This window comes from Martes martes, assembly GCF_963455335.1.
Source record: "Martes martes genome assembly, chromosome: 15".
Lineage (NCBI taxonomy): Eukaryota > Metazoa > Chordata > Mammalia > Carnivora > Mustelidae > Martes > Martes martes.
The window spans coordinates 68,943,085-68,962,111 of record NC_137903.1 but is presented as its reverse complement, the minus strand read 5'-3'; the positions used below and the strand labels follow the sequence as shown (position 1 = coordinate 68,962,111).

General features: G+C 40.9%; 1 protein-coding gene across 1 annotated transcript in view; it reads right to left on the bottom strand.

The window, feature by feature from the left end:
- The window catches only part of MPC2 (mitochondrial pyruvate carrier 2), a 29,345-nt gene that overhangs the window by 7,029 nt on the left and 3,289 nt on the right, over positions 1 to 19,027 (bottom strand). Inside the window, exon 2 of the mRNA XM_080824129.1 lies at positions 5,488 to 5,528. Coding sequence (XP_080680255.1) covers positions 5,488 to 5,528 — 41 coding nt within the window. The remainder of the gene's footprint in view (positions 1 to 5,487; positions 5,529 to 19,027) is intronic.

The window sequence follows — 19,027 nt, the reverse complement described above, 5'->3', positions numbered from 1 at the left end:
TGTGATTGTTTAATAAAGCTTTTATTCATTTATTTGAGAGAGAGCAGAGAGAGAGCACAAGCTGGGGGGAGGGCGGAAAGCGACACAGGGAGAGACAAGCAGGCTCCCCGCTGAGCAGGGAGCCCAACACGGGGTGCTCGCCACTGACCAAGCCAGCCGGCCAGCCCTGAAGTGAAAATCATACAGGGTGCACCACAGTGTGATTCATCCGAAGTAGAAAATGTGGAATTCAAAACAAGCGGATCCATCCGCAAATAAAAACTTTAGCCTTACAGAGGACTGGCAAATGAATATATATTAAAGGAAAGTAAAATATTTAAGGTATGTAAGTATTGTTTCTTACGATTATCCACTTTGACCTCAATGACTTTGGTTTCAGCACAAGTGGCTAAGAAGGACTCCACACCGGTTCTGAGCAAGTATAGTCTGAAATTCTTTTTTTTTTTTTTTTTTAAGATTTTATTTATTTGACAGAGAGAAATCAGAGCTAGGCAAAGAGGCAGACAGAGAGAGGGGGAAGCAGGCTCCCGCTGGAGCAGAGAGCCCGATGCGGGGCTCGATCCCAGGACGCCGAGATCATGACCTGAGCCGAAGGCAGAGGCTTAAACCACTGAGCCACCCAGGCGCCCCATAGTCTGAAATTCTTAATTCAGAGCATATGCGGCCGGGACAGCGACTATTCCGCGTCGTGGATAACTGCCACAGATGAATGAGCATCAGAGGGTCTGGAGTAATAGGCTCATAAGGTAAAGACGTAACAGAAGTGGTGTCCTCACCAGGGAACGAGGCAGTTTGCACTGTGATGCTGTCATCAGAAGACAATGCATGATTTCAACATGAACTTAAAATAGATGCTTTTAAAGGAGACAGATACCCAACCAGGCACTTGAGCATATCATACTGTCAGTGTTTCCAAACAATGGTGGATCAGATCAAAGAAACACCAAAGTATTGATAAAATCAGTAAACTTCTAAGTTGTGGCAAATTTGAGGTCAAAGAGAACCCCAAATTTGTTATAGAGTAAATAATTCTTACTCCTTTAATAACGGTGCTAGAAATAATACTTAAGCAATCAATTATACTTTCATAGATATGTGATTACTATATAATGTCCAGTGCTGAGACAGAGAAGAGGAAGAAAATAAGAATATACTTTCCATTAGGTATTTTTGAATCACACTAGTTTTGAATGTTTATTTTGGCTTTGATCTGCATTTTAATTAAATTAATAAGCAGACAACACATTATAAATATAAAAAAAAAAAAGACATTCCTACATCATACTAGTAGGGTTTCTTACTGGACCATTAGTGGTAGGCACCAAAAACTTCAAGTGTTTTTTTAACCTGTCCCACTGACTGTTTAACCTGTCCAAGGCCAACTGCCCTCTTTCTGCTCTGCGGGTATCCCGTTAGGTTAAAGGGGTGCGCAGTGATACAGATCTCGCCGCCCTCACCCGCCCTCGCCCGCGCTCCCCGCCGCGCCCGCTCCCACCGCTCCCACCGCTCGGCGCCTGCGCCGCACCATCTCTATTCCCGTTTACAAGCATCTGAAATTCCACCGTAGTCATGAGAATTACTATATAAGCGTATTTATTCAAAGTAAACACAAAACTATGCGTGAAGTTGAGTGAATAATAAACAAGAGTCTTATCTTTAATAGTCGCTGTGCAATCATTGGAGCCGCGTCCTTCGTGAGTCCCGCTGTGTTGAGGGACGTGACTCTGCAACAGCGCGGCGGCTTCCACGGCTTCGCCCTGACGTCTACACTCAAGTCCCGAGTTCAGTCTGGACCCAGACCCCCGGCTCGTTGAGAGCGCGCGCGCGCGCACGGGAGCGAGCGCGGGGGCGGCGGGCAGGCCCCCCGCTGAGCAGGGAGCCCGACGCGGGGCTCGGTCCCCGGACCCCGGGGTCCTGGCCTGAGCCCCCCAGGCGCCCCGGACCCTCGAATTCTTGTCCCGCGCGTCTTCGGAAGAGCCCCCGACCCACGGAGTTGTCCCAGCAGACAGGCGCGCGCCAGAGCGAACCGTGGTCGCGGCCTCGGGAGGACGCGGGGTCCGGGCCGCGGAGGCGGCCAGACCCGCGCTCGCGCTCCCGGGAGTAAAGGTCCCAACGGCGACGGGTGGAGGCGCGGCGACACGGGCGACTCCCGGCCAGTCGCTCCGGTCACACGGCCACGGAACCATAAGCCCAACGCGCCGAACCCTTGTCTTCAGTAGTGGAAAGTGAGCGCCGGGGACTCGCGAGTTACCGAGTCCCGCAAAGACCCGGACGCAGCGCCCCGGGCACAGCCGGTCACGGCCGTGCCTCGCGACCCGGGCGCGGCTCGCTCCGAGAGGGGCTCTCAGGGCGCGGGGCGAAGGCGGCTCCGCTCCCAACTCAGGAAGCTCTGCGGGTTCCGGTGCGGCGCGAGGCTCCCGGGACACCCCGCACCCCCTCCCGCGGCGCTGGCGGACGCGCGCGGTGGGACGCGCTGTGAGACGCCCCGCGGGACAGCGAACGGGCTGCGTCGGTGGGGACCCCCGCAGGCCACGGCCGGAGGGACACAGCACCGTCAGACCAGGCTCAAGCTAGTCTTCGGTGCTTCTGCTGAGGGAACAGGAGGTCGGCTGAGGACAAAGCAAAAGGCTGACACCTTGCACCGCCCCCAACTCCTGGGTGGGACATGTGTGACATTCTTTAGGCATCTCCCAACTATCTCAATAGCTTGCTAAAGAGGGCAAAAGGACCTTGGCGATGGCAAAGCCTCTGGTATCCGGGATCTTGTAGGTCCTCTTTAGCATATGAAAGTCCCACTGAACCCTCCCTTTTCCTTACCTCCCCCACCCCCATGGTACATAACTGCCACCCCTCACAACCCAGGGCAGCGGCTCTTCCTGCCCACGGGTCCTGTCCCCGGGCTTTAATAAACCACCATTTTGCACCAAAGATATCTCAAGAATTCTTTCTTGGCCATCGGTTCCGGACCTCACCCACCGAACCTCACCTATGTTCTAGAACTTCATCATTTCGAGTGAGCACAAGCATTAAACGTGATATGCTTAAACTTTTTTTTTTTTTTTAAATGATGGAACCTTTTCTCAATATATTGTTAAAAAGAAAACCACAGGCCCAAAGTGGCATCACTTAGGACAAGGCACCAATACCTAATGTGCCTGCACTTTCAACCTCCCCCTGAATGCAGTCCTAACCAGTCACTTAGGAATTTTCTGGTTCGCACCAATGAGGTAATCAGTCACCTGGGCACTCGCTCCCTGTTCCCCAAAGAAAGAGGAGATAATTCATCAAGGTGACCTCACCTGGAAATAATCCTTTTTTCTAAAAGTTTATGACTTCCTTGTCCTGCTTTTAAAAACTTTCTCTTTCTGTCGCCCTTGGGAGTTCCCCTCTACTTGCTAAATTGGATGCGGTGGTTGAATTTTGATTTTTAACAATATAAATAATAATAATAAAAAGAACTGCTCCCTAGTTCTCTGTAAAATGGAGCTCCCAACCATGAATCTACTCTAGTCATTTTATGGGTCAGGGGACAAAATAGCTGACTTAACTTGCCCAAGGTCATAAGACTGAGGGAGAGCCAGTTCTAACATTCTCAACTGCTGAGATTTTACAACTGAGTTTCTGACATTGTTCTGACAATTTAAAGCAATACGGTTATGAAAATTAAAACAGCCGACAACAACAAAAACAACGTGATTAAAAAATGGACAAAGGGCCTGAATAGACAGTTCTCCAAAGATACACAAATGGTCAGTAAGCACAGGAAAAGGAAAGATTCTCCCGGGAACTAATGAGAAAATGCAGATCAAAACCACAATGAACTACCGCTTCACACCCATTAGGACGGCTGTTATGAAGTAACTGCTGCTGGTAGGCGATGTGGAGAACCGGGAACCCTTGCGAACTGCTGGTGGGGATGTAAAATGGTGCAGCTAGGGCAGGTGCTCAAAGGAATATTGATGCAGCAACCCACCTCTAGGTATATGGCCCAGACACCAGAAGGCAGGGCCTGGGAGAGATGTATGCCAGTGCACACGGCATTGTTCAGAATGGCCAAAAGGTGGAAGCAACTTAAGCGTGCATCTACAATGGATGGTTATGCAAAATGTGGTATCTGTAAAATGGAGTATTATTCAAACTTAAAAAAAAAAAAGGAAAATTTGACACTTGTTAACATGGATGAACCCAGAGGACACGGTGCTAAGCAGCCAAGAACAAAAAGACAAATCTTGTAAGATTCCACTTCTTTGAGGTACCTAGAGTAGTAAAATTCATAGAGACAGAAAGTAAAATGCGGTTGCTAAGGCTGGGGGAGGGAACAAGGAGCTGTTTAACTGGTAGAGGTTTAGTTTTGCACGACAAAAGGAGTTCTGGAGATTGGTTGCATCAAGACATGAATGTACTTAACACTAAAAAAATGGTTAACATGTAAATTTTATGTGTAGTTTACTACAATTAAAAAATAAAAAATGACTACCAGTCCTTGTACAGTACCGGTACTCGACCAGTGCTTTTCGAATTCTAGAAAGGGTCCGAACGACCTGGAGGGCTTATTAGAACACAAATTACTGGGCATTCCATCCCCAGAGTTTCAGATTTAGTACAACTGAGATGGAGTGAAAATCTGCATTTCTAACATGTTCCCGGCACGCCAATGCGTCAGGTCTAGGGGCGACACTTCGAGAATTGCTGCTATAGCCCAAACCGGCCTTTTCAAGAGAAAATAAATGATCTGTTTTATTGTTTTCACAATTACCTCTTTTCAGCTACATGAGAACTTTAGGAATGGAAACTCTGGCATAAGGTTAAAAGCATTGGTCTTGGAGTCAGAAGTCCTAGCCTCTACCATTTACCAAATGTTAATACACACCCTTAGATAATTTTTTTCTATTTTTTGAGACTAACTTCCCTTGCCTGCATTTTGGTATTGGTATCTTCAGTTCACATACTAAATTAATAATAAAAGTTAATCTGGGGGGGTTCTAATTAGTTAAATGTTTGACTTAGTCATAAAATCTTGGAATGAAGTTTCAGTTTCAAGGGCTCACAATTACGGGTTTTTTTTATTAAGATTTTTATTGATTTATTTGAGACAGAGAGAGCATGAGCTGGAGGTGTAGGGGGAAGGGGTTAGAGGGAGAGGGAGAAGCAAGCTCCCCAGGGAAGCAGGGCTTGATCCCAGGGCTTGATTATGATCTGAGCGAAGGCAGAAGCTCAACTGACTAAGCTACCCAGGCATCCCAATTACAACTTTTTGGTAACAATTATGTTCAGAGAACGCCTTTTATCTAAGGAGTTCAGAACAATTCAACTAGGTAGTGCACTTTATGCAGTAAAAATGACACATCTGAGATTATTTGAATGAAATCATCTCCAGTCAGGCCATGAATATTTAAAAAGTACATTCTTCATAAAGATGACTTCAAATTAGTAAGTTCCTTTCAAAGAATTTTTTTTCAGTAGCTTCTGCAAAAACTCAAGACTTACCCATTTCATAATTGGAGCCCAGAAAAAAACTGTTCTGGGACCTGAAAAAAAAGAAAAAATAGAAAAATTTAGAAACAAACTAACTACTTTATATGTCTTTATTTTTTCTTTTCAAAATTTTTATTCAATTTTAGTTACTTAAAAAAAAATTCTCGTTAGCTAACATACACTGCAATATTGGTTTCAGGAGTAAATTCATGGATTCACCCCTTACATACAACACCCAGGGCTCTCATGACAAGTGCCCTCCTCACTACCCATCACCCATCTAACCCATCCCCCACTCACCTCCTTCCATCAACCCTGCTTGTTCTCTACCTTTAAGTCTTTTACAGTTACACAGGTCTTTTAAGCCATCACCACATTTCAAAATCCCCAAAATTTAGCAATCCATTTCTAATCATTTGTACTACCCTTTCTGCATCCTGTGTATTTGTTAACATTTAGAAGGTCACCACAGTATCAACCTTACATTCAAGTTGTTTTGATTTCCTTGTCAGTTATTTGTATTTTTGTGGCCCATTAAAAATTATCAAAAGTATAACAGTTTGGAAACCATTGCCAAAGTTCTGCCCTGAACATGAAACTTCATGTTAGTTTGCTTAAGGATAATCTCTGAGTTGGAGAAATTAGAAATTATAGAGATTTTGTGATATGAGCCTCAGTAACTATTAAATATTCACTAATTCTATTCATATTTATTATAAATGACGTATTGCCATATGTATGATAGTGAAAGTATGATAGCAAAAGCTCTTATAAAAAGTAGTAAAAAAATTTTTTTTTAAGATTTTAGTTGAGAGAGAGAGACAGAGCAGTGGTGAGGAAACAGGAGAGGGAGAAGCATATTCCCTGCTGAGTAGGGAGACTGCACTAAGGGCTTGATCCCAGGACCGTGAGATCATGACCTCAGTCAAAGTCAGAGGCTTAAACCACGGAGCCACACAGGCACCTCTCTAGCAAAAGTAATGAACCTAGGGGCACCTGGGTGGTTCCGTGGGTTAATCCTCTGCCTTCGGCTCGGGATCACAATCTCAGGGTCCTGGGATCGCGCCCCGCATTGGGCTCTCTGCTCAGCCGGGAGCCTGCTTCTCCCTCTCTCTCTGCCTACTTGTGATCTCTCTCTCTCTGTCAAATAAATAAATAAAATCTTCGGGGGAAAAAAAGTAATGAACCTAATATTAAGGTTCACATGAGAAAGGGGAAAGACTTAGATCTTAAGCTCCGTAACAGTGGGGTTATTTTAGCTATCCTGGTATCAATTGGCCTTTTGCAAAATGTTAAATAAATGCTGGTGGCATTGAAAACAATTCTGGTTTCCTAGATAACAAAGAATTTGAGAAATACGATGTTTCAGAGCTGGAAGGAAACTCCAAGTTCATCTAACCTAAACCCTTCATTTTACCATGAGGCTCTGAGCAGATCCGTGGCCCTGTCCAGGGCAGGCAGCCAGTGAGCAGCAGAACTGTGACTGGAACCTAAGCCTCCGAGCTCTTTAACTACACGACTGCCCACTTTTAACTCTTCTAAATCACGTATCTCATTTAACCTTCAAGAGGCTACAGGGACAGGAAAGAAACAGACTTTGGTCCATGATGATTTAAAATATAACTAAGCAGGCTTAATTCAATATATGTCAGACTACTTACTGTGGTGAGTATGCTCTCCCACACTGCACCAACAAGTCTTCCTTCCTTCCTTTCTTTCTTTAAGATTTTATTTATTTATCTGACAGAGAGTGAGAGACACAGCGAGAGAGGGAGTGGGAGAGGGAGACGCAGGTCTTCGGCTGAGCAGGGAGCCCGACGCAGGGGCTCATTCCAGGACCGTAGGATCATGACCTGAGCCCTAGGCAGTCGAGTAATGACTGAGCCACCCAGGCGCCCCACATTTATTTCTCAACACACAAATTAAACAACCTGATAAAAGAAAACAGTGACTTACTAGCAAATTCAAAAGTTTTAAAATCCTATTATACTCATGACTATTATTGTTGCCTTAGCATTCTACTTTGCTTTGCAAGAATAAATTATTTGTTCTTGTGGATAACCAAAATCACACCTGAAATGGCATCATCATCCAAGCATAACACGTTTTACTTCTCTTCATCTACTCCCAACTAATATTTCTCAATAGCACCAGCAGGTAAAGATGCATTTATCCAGTCTTCCGATAGGAGGCAAGTGTTCACCGTCACTAATGGCAAGTATTTTTATTCACTTATGAATAACATTTAAAAGATAAAACTGACTTAAACTTATTATTTAGAAACAAAACAAAGGAAAGATAGTGGGGCACCTGGGTGGCTCAGTGGGTTAAGCTCTGCCTTCGGCTCAGGTCAAGATCTAAGAGTCCTGGGTTCAAGGCCACATTGGGCTCTCTGCTTAGTGGGGAGCCTGCTTCCACCCCCCCAAACCCCACCTGCCTCTCTACCTTCTTGTGATCTCTGTCAAATAAATAAATAAAATCTTTTAAAAAAACAAACACAGAAGAAAGACAGTGAAGCTGAAAAGGCAATGAGTTAAGTTAAAACCTAGTTGTGGTTCTGGGTTTAATTTGTTGCAGAGAAGACCATTCATTCACCCACAATAATTACTGCATGCCTTATAGTGTACCTAGCACTGGGGATATATTGGAAAATAAAATACAGTGCTGGTTTTTATTAACTAAGCACAAGAATGCTGTTTAAGTAAAGTCACACCTGGAAGCTAACATTTTAGGAAAACTTAATTCTAATGTGCTTTTCTCAAAGTTGCACTAGTTTCACACACAGGTAATACCATCACCTCAAAGTAAAAATGAGCTCAAAGATAACACTCCTTTTTGGGGATTGCATTTTGGCTGAATTACTATCAAAAGCACCTAGTTTGTGGCACCTGGCTGGCTCAGTGGGTACAGCATGTGACTCGATCTCAGGGTTTTAAGTTCGAGCTCCACGCTGGGTGTAAAGATTACTTAAAAAAAGATAAAATCAGGGCGCCTGGGTGGCTCAGTGGGTTAAAGCCTCTGCTTTCGGCTTAGGTCATGATCTCAGGGTCCTGGGATCGAGCCCCACATCAGGCTCTCTGCTCGGCAGGGAGTCTGCTTCCTCCTCTCTCTCTGCCTGCTTCTCTGCCTGCTTGTGATCTGTCAAATAAATAAATAAAATCTTAAAAAAAAAAAGGTAGCTGGTTAATAACACTGAGAGAAATTTGAAAAATGTAAAAATGGCATCTGCTGTCTTTATAACTTTTGCTTATTAAGTAGTTCTACAAAAGTGTCACATAAATAGTATAAACAATTGCTTGCCTTTAACATTATTAAGTGATGGCAATGTTACACATTTTTTACTATCTTCCACAATTTAACATCGTCATTGATATTTTTGTATCCCTCTCAAACTAACTCACATTGTTCTTACAGCTATTAAATTCATTAATTCAATGTGATTTTAATACAAGGAGATTTAAAATCGATTGTAGTGTACTGTAAATACTGTACTATGGTTAGTAGTCTATCTACTTACCAATCAAATTATGACCTCCTTGAAGCTAGTGGCTAAACAGCATTCACACTTGTAGCCCTACCTAACAGACAGTGGACTGATAAGCTAGGCAAGCACGCAACTAGCTTCATGCTGTTTAATGACTCTAACCCTGAGTTTATGCTTAGAATATCCCAGTATTCTCCCTCACCTTCACCTGGCTAACTCCTGATATCCTTTGGAAACGTATCTTAGATTTCGTCTCCTCAAGGAAGCCTTTTTTAACTGCTCCAGGTTACATTAAATGCTTCTTCTCTGAACCCCCGACTCAGCCCCTATAATGCTCTCCTGTTTTCTGCACTTAACAATTAAAATGATTAATTTATGCATCTGTCGCTGGAATTAGACAAGGTGAAGACTAGGCCTATTTCTTAGTTTTCCTTAACAAATAACATTTGTGAACAGAACTGAACTGAATTAACCATGTCCAGGACAGTTGTTAATCACGGATATTCAAATTTTAGGTCTGACCAGATATGCCTTGACACTGTTTCATCCTCAAGGGCAGAATCTGCAATTTACTCATCTCCAGGGACACCAGGTTCCCTTTACATCAGGGCTGTACCAGATTTCCACTCATTAGTTACTCTCTCTACTCTTAGACCATAACACTCCCCTATCTGGCTCCCGAAAATTCTTCCCATAAGTCTGAAGCCATAGTGCACTGATCCTATAAGTCAATCTTTTCAAACTCTCTAGTTTAGCTTGAGCTTCTGGGATTCCTATCACAGCACACCTGGCTTATTTTTCTTTCCCATATACAAAGTCTCTGAGTCATATGCATTATCAATTACTAAGTTTACTTTTTAATCCCTGCAGGAGGCTTGGCGCCATCACTCAAGGGTAAGTCAGCACATCATTTTGGTCTCTGGCTTTGGGCTTCTCTGCCAATTCCTTTCTTCCTATTTCAAAACTGATGCTTCCTTCTTTGCCACCCTCAAAACTGTTGCCTAAACATGCCTCTAGGTTCTGGTTTCTTTATGAGTTTAAATATTTGCTCCTTCAGAGTTAATGAACAGTAGAGCTTTTCAGTAAGTGTTTGCTTGGTAACTAATTTACTCAACTGCCCCAAGCCAGATGACAGTTTTAAAATATTACTCGTTCCTCTTCCTCACAACCAAACCGAACAAAAAACTTCAAACATGTAATTACGGTTGCTATAACCTGGACCAAGGGAGGTATGAATATTTTAGTTAGTGAATAATTTTAAACTAAAAACAAGCCTCCAATTATTTTAACAACTGCTAAGCACTAAATTTAAAAATATCATTAGCAAATAGGTATTATAAGACATTCTAAATTTCTAATATTTCTGAGATATCAGAGGATGCTGACAAGTAACATAAATAATCAGAGTTGGAAAGCTATATATGCAAACAAATAGTGTCTTCTTCATTGTCAAGAAAACAGTGGTTGAGCAATACCTAGCGTACAAAGAACTAAAAAAAATTTCAAGAAAACTTATTTTATTTTATTTTTAAAATATTTTATTTATTTATTGACAGGCAGAGATCACAAGTAGGCAGAGAAGCAGGCAGAGAGAAGGGGGAAGCAGGCTCCCTGCTGAGCAGAGCGCCCAAGCGAGCGGGGCTCGATCCCACGACCCTGAGATCATGACCTGAGCTGAAGGCAGAGGCTTCACCCCCTAAGCCACCCAGGCGCCCCAAGAAAACTTATTTTAGTTCACCTTTTCATTTTATCTTACTGATCATTTTCAAGTCAAGTAAATTTAGTCAAGTCAAGTCAATTTAGACAAGTACGAATTCAGATACAGATACTTCCTTTCTGGCACAGAATAACGTCACATGCATGCAAACATGCACACATACAAATATTGAGATGCTCGCGATGTGCCAACGTGAAAAATAAAGTTTCTCATTTAATGCTTTTCACTACTTCTTCTTGTCCTTTCAGATCATTTCTCTATGGTTTGCTGCTTTTAACATTCCTCAACATTCTTCTAAGTTTCATATACTAAGAAATCCCCTCTTTGCTATCATGTGAGCAACACTTACAAATCCTTAGAATTTGTAAATGTTACTCCTTGATATAGATATGGACTGTCAAAAGTTACTTATTTTTTTAATTAATTTATTTTAATAAAAATATAATATATTTTTATCCCCAGGGGTACAGGTCTGTGAATCGCCAGGTTTACACGTTTCACAGCACTCATCATAGCACATATCCTCCCCAATGTCCATATCCCCACCACCCTCTCCTGTCCCCCCTACCCCCAGCAACCCTCAGTCTGTTTTTTGAGATTGAGTCTTTTATGGTTTGTCTCCCTCCCAATCCCATCTTCTTTCATTTTTTCTTTTCCTACCTCCCCCCAACCCCCCCACCTTGCATCTCCACTTCCTCATATCAAAGAGATCATATGATAGTTGTCTTTCTCTGACTGACTTATTTCGCTAAGCATAATACCCTCTAGTTTCATCCACGTCATCGCAAATGGCAAGATTTCATTTCTTTTGATGGCTGCATAGTGTTCCATTGTGTATATATACCACTTCTTCTTTATCCATTCATCCATTGATGGACATCTAGGTTCTTTCCCCAGTTTGGCTATCGTGGACATTGTTGCTATAAACATTCGGGTGCATGTGCCCCTTCGGAGCACCACGTTTGTATCTTTAGGATATACACCCAGTAGTGCAATTGCTGGGTCATAGGGTAGCTCTATTTTCAGTTTTTTGAGGAACCTCCACACTGTTTTCCAGAGTGGTTGCACCAGCTTGCAATCCCACCAACAGTGGAGGAGGGTTCCCCTTTCTCCGCATCCTCGCCAGCATCTGTCATTTCTTGACTTGTTAATTTTAGCCATTCTGACTGGTGTGAGGTGGTATCTCATTGTGGTTTTGATTTGTATTTCCCTGATGCCGAGTGATGTGGAGCATTTTTTCATGTGTCTGTTGGCCATCTGGATGTCTTCTTTGCAGAAATGTCTGTTCATGTCCTCTGCCCATTTCTTGACTGGATTATTTGTTCTTTGGGTGTTGAGTTTGATAAGCTCTTTACAGATTTTGGATGCTAGCCCTTTATCTGATATGTCGTTTGCAAATATCTTCTCCCATTCTGTCAGTTGTCTTTTGGTTTTGTTAACTGTTTCCTTTGCTGTGCAAAAGCTTTTGATCTTGATGAAATCCCAATAGTTCATTTTTGCCCTTGCTTCTGTTGCCTTTGGCGATGTTCCTAGGAAGAAGCTGCTGTGGTTGAGGTCAAAGAGATTGCTGCCTGCATTCTCCTCAAGGATTTTGATGGATTCCTTTCTCACATTGAGGTCCTTCATCCATTTTGAGTCTATTTTCATGTGTGGTGTAAGGAAACAGTCCAATTTCATTTTTCTGCATGGGGCTGTCCAATTTTCCCAGCACCATTTGTTGAAGAGGCTGTCTTTTTTCCATTGGACATTCCTTCCTGCTTTGTCGAAGATTAGTTGACCATAGAGTTGAGGGTCTATTTCTGGGCTCTCTATTCTGTTCCATTGATCTGTGTGTCTGTTTTTGTGCCAGTACCATACTGTCTTGATGATGACAGCTTTGTAATAGAGCTTGAAGTCTGGAATTGTGATGCCACCGACTTTGGCTTTCTTTTTCAATATTCCTTTGGCTATTCGAGGTCTTTTCTGGTTCCATATAAATTTTAGGATTATTTGTTCTATTTCTTTAAAAAAAATGGATGGGATTTTGATAGGGATTGCATTAACAGTGTAGATTGCTTTAGGTAGAATAGACATTTTCACAATATTTGTTCTTCCAATCCATGAGCATGGAATATTTTTCCATTTCTTTGTGTCTTCCTCAATTTCTTTCATGAGTACTTTATAGTTTTCTGAGTATAGATTCTTTGCCTCTTTGGTTAGATTTATTCCTAGGTATCTTATGGTTTTGGGTGCAATTGTAAATGGGACTGACTCCTCAATTTCTCTTTCTTCTGTCTTGTTGTTAGTGTAAAGAAATGCGACTGATTTCTGTGCATTGACTTTATATCCTGACACTTTACTGAATTCCTGTACAAGTTCTAGCAGTTTTGGAGTGGAGCCTTTTGGGTTTTCCACATATAGTATCATATCATCTGCAAAGAGTGATAATTTGACTTCTTCTTTGCCAATTCGGATGCCTTTAATTTCTTTTTGTTGTCTGATTGCTGAGGCTAGGACTTCTAGTACTATGTTGAACAGCAGTGGTGATAATGGACATCCCTGCCGTGTTCCTGACCTTAGCGGAAAAGCTTTCAGTTTTTCTCCATTGAGAATGATATTTGCGGTGGGTTTTTCATAGATGGCTTTGATGATATTGAGGTATGTGCCCTCTATCCCTACACTTTGAAGAGTTTTAATCAGGAAGGGATGCCGCACTTTGCCAAATGCTTTTACAGCATCTATTGAGAGTATCATATGGTTCTTATTCTTTCTTTTATTAATGTATTGTATCACATTGATGGATTTGCGGATGTGGAACCAACCTTGCAGCCCTGGAATAAATCCCACTTGGTCGTGGTGAATAATCCTTTTAATGTACTGTTGGATCCTATTGGCCAGTATTTTGGTGAGAATTTTCGCATCTGTGTTCATCAAGGATATTGGTCTGTAATTCTCTTTTTTGGTGGGATCCTTGTCTGGTTTTGGGGTCAAGGTGATGCTGGCCTCATAAAATGAATTTGGAAGTTTTCCTTCCGTTTCTATTTTTCTATTTTCCTTTTCTATGTTCTATTTTCCATTTCTATTTTCCTTCCATTTCTATTTTTTCAGGAGAATAGGAATTAATTCTTCTTTAAATGTTTGGTAGAATTCCCCTGGGAAGCCGTCTGGTCCTGGACTTTTGTTTGTTTGGAGATTTTTGATGACCGTTTCAATCTCCTTACTGGTTATGGGTCTGTTCAGGTTTCCTATTTCTTCCTGGTTCAGTTGTGGTAGTTTATATGTCTCTAGAAATGTATCCATTTCTTCCAGATTGTCAAATTTGTTGGCGTAGAGTTGCTCGTAGTATGTTCTTATAATTGTTTAGATTTCTTTGGTGCTGGCTGTGATCTCTCCTCTTTCATTCATGATTTTATTTATTTGCGTCCTTTCTCTTTTCTTTTTGATAAATCTGGCCAGGGGTTTGTCAATTTTATTAATTCTTTCAAAGAACCAGCTCCTAGTTTTGTTGATTTGTTCTATTGTTTTTTTTAGTCTCTGTTTCATTGATTTCTGCTCTGATCTTTATGATTCCTCTTCTCCTGCTGGATTTGGGCTTTCTTTGTTGTTCTTTCTCCAGCTCCTTTAGGTGTAGGGTTAGGTTGTGTATTTGAGACCTTTCTTGTTTCTTGAGAAAGGCTTGCACCGCTATATATTTTCCTCTCAGGACTGCCTTTGTTGTGTCCCACAGATTTTGAACCGTTGTGTTTTCATTATCATTTGTTTCCATGATTTTTTTCAATTCTTCTTTAATTTCCTGGGTGACCCATTCATTTTTTAGAAGGATGCTGTTTAGTCTCCATGTATTTGTGTTCTTTCCAAATTTCCTCTTGTGATTGAGTTCTAGCTTCAGAGCATTGTGGTCTCTAAACATGCAGGGAATGATCCCAATCTTTTGGTACTGGTTGAGACCTGATTTATGACCCAGGATGTGGTCTATTCTGGAGAATGTTTCATGTGCACTAGAGAAGAATGTATATTCTGTTGCTTTGGGCTGGAATGTTCTGAATAGATCTGTGATGTCCATCTGGTCCAGTGTGTCATTTAAGGCCTTAATTTCCTTGTTGATCTTTTGCTTAGATGATCTGTCCATTTCAGTGAGGGGAGTGTTAAAGTCCCCTGCTATTATTGTATTACTGTCGATGTATTTCTTTGATTTTGTTATTAATTGGTTTATATAGTTGGCTGCTCCCATGTTAGGGGCATAGATATTTAAGATTGTTAGGTCTTCTTGTTGGACAGACCCTTTGGGTATGATATAGTGTCCTTCCTCATCTCTTATTATAGTCTTTGGCTTAAAATCTAATTGATCTGATATAAGGATTGCCACCCCAGCTTTCTTCTGATGTCCATTAGCATGGTACATTGTTTTCCACCCCCTCATTTTAAATCTAGAGGTGTCTTCGGGTCTAAAATGAGTTTCTTGTAGACAGCATATTGATGGGTTTTGTTTTTTTATCCATTCTGATACCCTGTGTCTTTTGATTGGGGCATTTAGCCCATTAACATTCAGGGTAACTATGGAGAGATATGAATTTAGTGCCATTGTATTGCCTGTAAGGTGACTGTTACTGTATATTGTCTCTGGTTCTTTCTGATCTACTACTTTTAGGGTCTCTCTTTCAATATTTCCTTAGAGCTTTTTTGGTGTTTGCAAATTCTTTCAGCTTTTGTTTGTCCTGGAAGCTCTTTATCTCTCCTTCTATTTTCAATGATAGCCTAGCCGGATATTGGCTGCATGTTTTTCTCGTTTAGTGCTCTGAATATACCATGCCAGTTCTTTCTGGCCTGCCAGGTCTCTGTGGATAGGTCTGCTGCCATTCTAATGTTTTTACCCTTGTATGTTACCGACTTTTTTTCTCCCGGCTGCTTTCAGGATTTTCTCTTTGTCGCTAAGACTTGTAAATTTTACTATCAGGTGACGAGGTGTGGACCTATTTTTATTGATTTTGAGGGGCGTTCTTAGCATCTCCTGGATTTTGATGTTTGTTCCCTTTGCCATATTAGGGAAATTCTCTCCAATAATCCTCTCCAATATACCTTCTGCTCCCCTCTCTTTCTTTTTCTTCTGGAATCCCAATTATTCTAATGTTGTGTCGTCTTATGGTGTTGCTTATCTCTCGAATTCTCTCCCCATGGTCCAGTATTTGTTTGTCTCTCCTTTGCTCAGCTTCTTTATTCTCTGTCATTTGGTCTTCTATGTCACTAATTCTTTCTTCTGCCTCATTTACCCTAGCAGTAAGAGCTTCCATTTTTGATTGCACCTCATGAATAGCTTTTTTGATTTCAACTTGGTTAGATTTTAGTTCTTTTATTTCTCCAGAAAGGGCTTTTATCTCTTCGGAGAGGGTTTCTCTAATATCTTCTATGCCTTTTTCGAGCCCGGCTAGAACCTTGAGAATTGTCATTCTGAACTCTAGATCTGTCATATTACCAATGTCTGTATTGATTAGGTCTCCAGCCTTCGGTACTGCCTCTTGTTCTTTTTTTTGTGGTGAGTTTTTCCGCCTTGTCATTTTGTCCAGATAAGATTTGCTTTCTCCTCCTCTGGAATTCCGCTGTTCTCCTTGGTGAGTGAAGTTGGTCTTGGCTCAAAAGTTACTTATTTTTATTTGTACTAAAACTAGTTCTGATTTCACACTAAGAACATGATTGGGTTACCATTTTAGAATCATGTAATCTTTGTACTTTTGGAAAAGCCTTGGAAACAGCCATCACTCAGATAGCCCCTAAAACATCAAAGGTATATAATGATTCTTAAAATGTCAATTGAAAACAGGCTTTGGTACAAATGCTGAAGTAAAATAACAGGTGAAACAATTAGCTAAAATAGCTAATAAACATTTTAGGGTTGACACATTTTAAATTTATATTATTTGTTCAGTTACAAAGAATCATTGACTTTTAGATTTAGGAAGATAATGAGGCCCAGAAACGTGGAATTACCTGTGTAAAATATATAGCACAGCAAGGATTAAAAACTAAGATCCCCAAATCCTAACTTAATAATAATTACATAGTTGACCCCAATGAAATGAGTTTCTTGAAAGGTCTGAAACTAAGAAAAGCTCTAGTAAGAGTACCAAAGTGAAGATTATTACAGCTGAAAGGATCTTAAAGAAAATCCAAGCTCCTTTATTTTAACAGCTGAAGAGGAAAAGGCAGTTAGATGTTACGGTAGCTCCAGACAGAGCAAGGACAAGAACTCAGATCTCTGACGCTCCTTTCTACTACGTCATACCATACTTTAAACATTTTCATACCCTCTTATAGCCAAAATTAATATTCTTGCATGACTTGGAAATGTCAAATTATTTATAGCCTTCCTTAGGTCTTGCTTCTCCTTTGGTATATCTCTTGAATAAAACTAGGTGAAGCATAGTCTTTCTTAATTTCTTTAAATTAGCTTAAAATCAGGTTAGTGGACAAAAGTTATAATAAGTATCAAATTAACAACTACAGCCAGACTATATTTCTTTTACGATCTCCTCTGAGAATACAAAATCTCTGTGAGTAGGGAATTTTATTTTATTCACTAACATATCCCAAGTGCCAGAACAGTACCTAGTATCAGTAGGCCCTCGATAAATATTGAACAATTCAACTTTCTTGGCAGCTACTGGTTTAAAGATATCCTACTTTTCATCAATATTTTACAGTTGTATGTGAAATCCCATCTTTTTATTTTGGTTCTCATTCTTTTAAGTTGAAGGGTAACAGAGGTTTTTACTGAAAAAAAAAAAGATATATGTATATCCATATGTTCAGTGTATATAAACATAAACAGTGTATATAAACATAATACATATTAGACATGACATATAATATAATCCAGTTATCTACACACACACACACACACACACACACACATATGTATATACATACATACATATCTACTCTAGACTGGCATTAAAATTCTTCAATCTCTGACACAAGAAAATAAATAGTTCTAACAGAAATGCTAAAGAACTATGTTAATTCATAACTACGTGGCCATCTGCACTGTTTATTTACTTGATCTATATTTGGCTTTATTTATATAATAAAACAATATATATTCTGAACTAAGTTGCATTAGACTGTCTAGTATAACACCATTTCCCTTAGTATTTAATTTTTTAAAAATATTTTATTTATTTATTTGACAGACAGAGATCACAAGTAGGCAGAGGCAGGCAGAGAGAGAGAGGGGGAAGCAGGCTCCCCACTGAGCAGAGAGGCTGATGTGGGGCTCGATCCCAGGACCCCCGGATCATGACCTGAGCTGAAGGCAGAAGCTTTAACCCACTGAGCCACGCAGGTGCCCCCGCGTAGTATTTAATTTTGAATTTTCATGATAAAGATATTCCCTTATGCACACAGCGAATGTGCGTTCGCTTAATATGTTTTTATTTTATTTTTAAAGATTTTATTTATTTGACTGAGAGGGAGAGAGCAAGGGAGCTCCAGTTGGGGGAGAGGCCGAGGGCGAGAATCTCAAGGTGACTGCACTCAGTGCAGAGCTGGTTGCAGGGCTCAGTGTCACCACAGTGAGATCACGACCTGAGCCAAAATCAAGAGTCACACACTGAACCAACTGAGCCACAAAGATGCCCTTGTTTTTTATTTTAAAACACAGTCTTTAGATATTTAAGATAAAAAGGAAAAAACAATTCTCTTACGTAGGAGAAATGGAAATCTTACTGTTACTGAGATCTGAAGCCTTCACAGGGAGAATACCATGTAATGGAGAGAAAATTCCCAGCAACAGCCCACTAAGCACTGAGACAGACTTCACGGAACTATTTTTTCAAAAGTTCTTCCACTTAAGGAAAAATGTAACTCAAGAAAAGCAGAGCTACGGTGAGGTACCTAAAATGATATGGTTCAGAAAACTGTTTCCTGGGCTGACTTAGTCGAAGGATAGTTTTTATGTATTTTTATTATTTGTTATTCATTTCCCCCGGTTTTATTGCGATATAACTGGCATATAACAGTATATTAATTTGGGCGCCTGGGTGGCTCAGTTGGTTGAGCAACTGCCTTCGGCTCAGGTCATGATCCCAGACTTCCAGGATCGAGTCCCGCATTGGGCTCCCAGCTCCTTGGGGAGTCTGCTTCTCCCTCTGACCTTCTCCTCTCTCATGCTCTCTCTCACTCATTCTCCCTCAAATAAATAAATAAAATCTTTAAAAAAAACAAAAAAAAACCCCGCCAGTATATTAAGACGTTCAACATGATGATTTGATATATATTTATTCTGCAAAATTATTACTATAATAAGTTCTGTTAGCATCCATTGCCTCACTTAGCTCATTTTTTTCGTGTCATAAGAACTTTTAGGATCTACTCCCTTA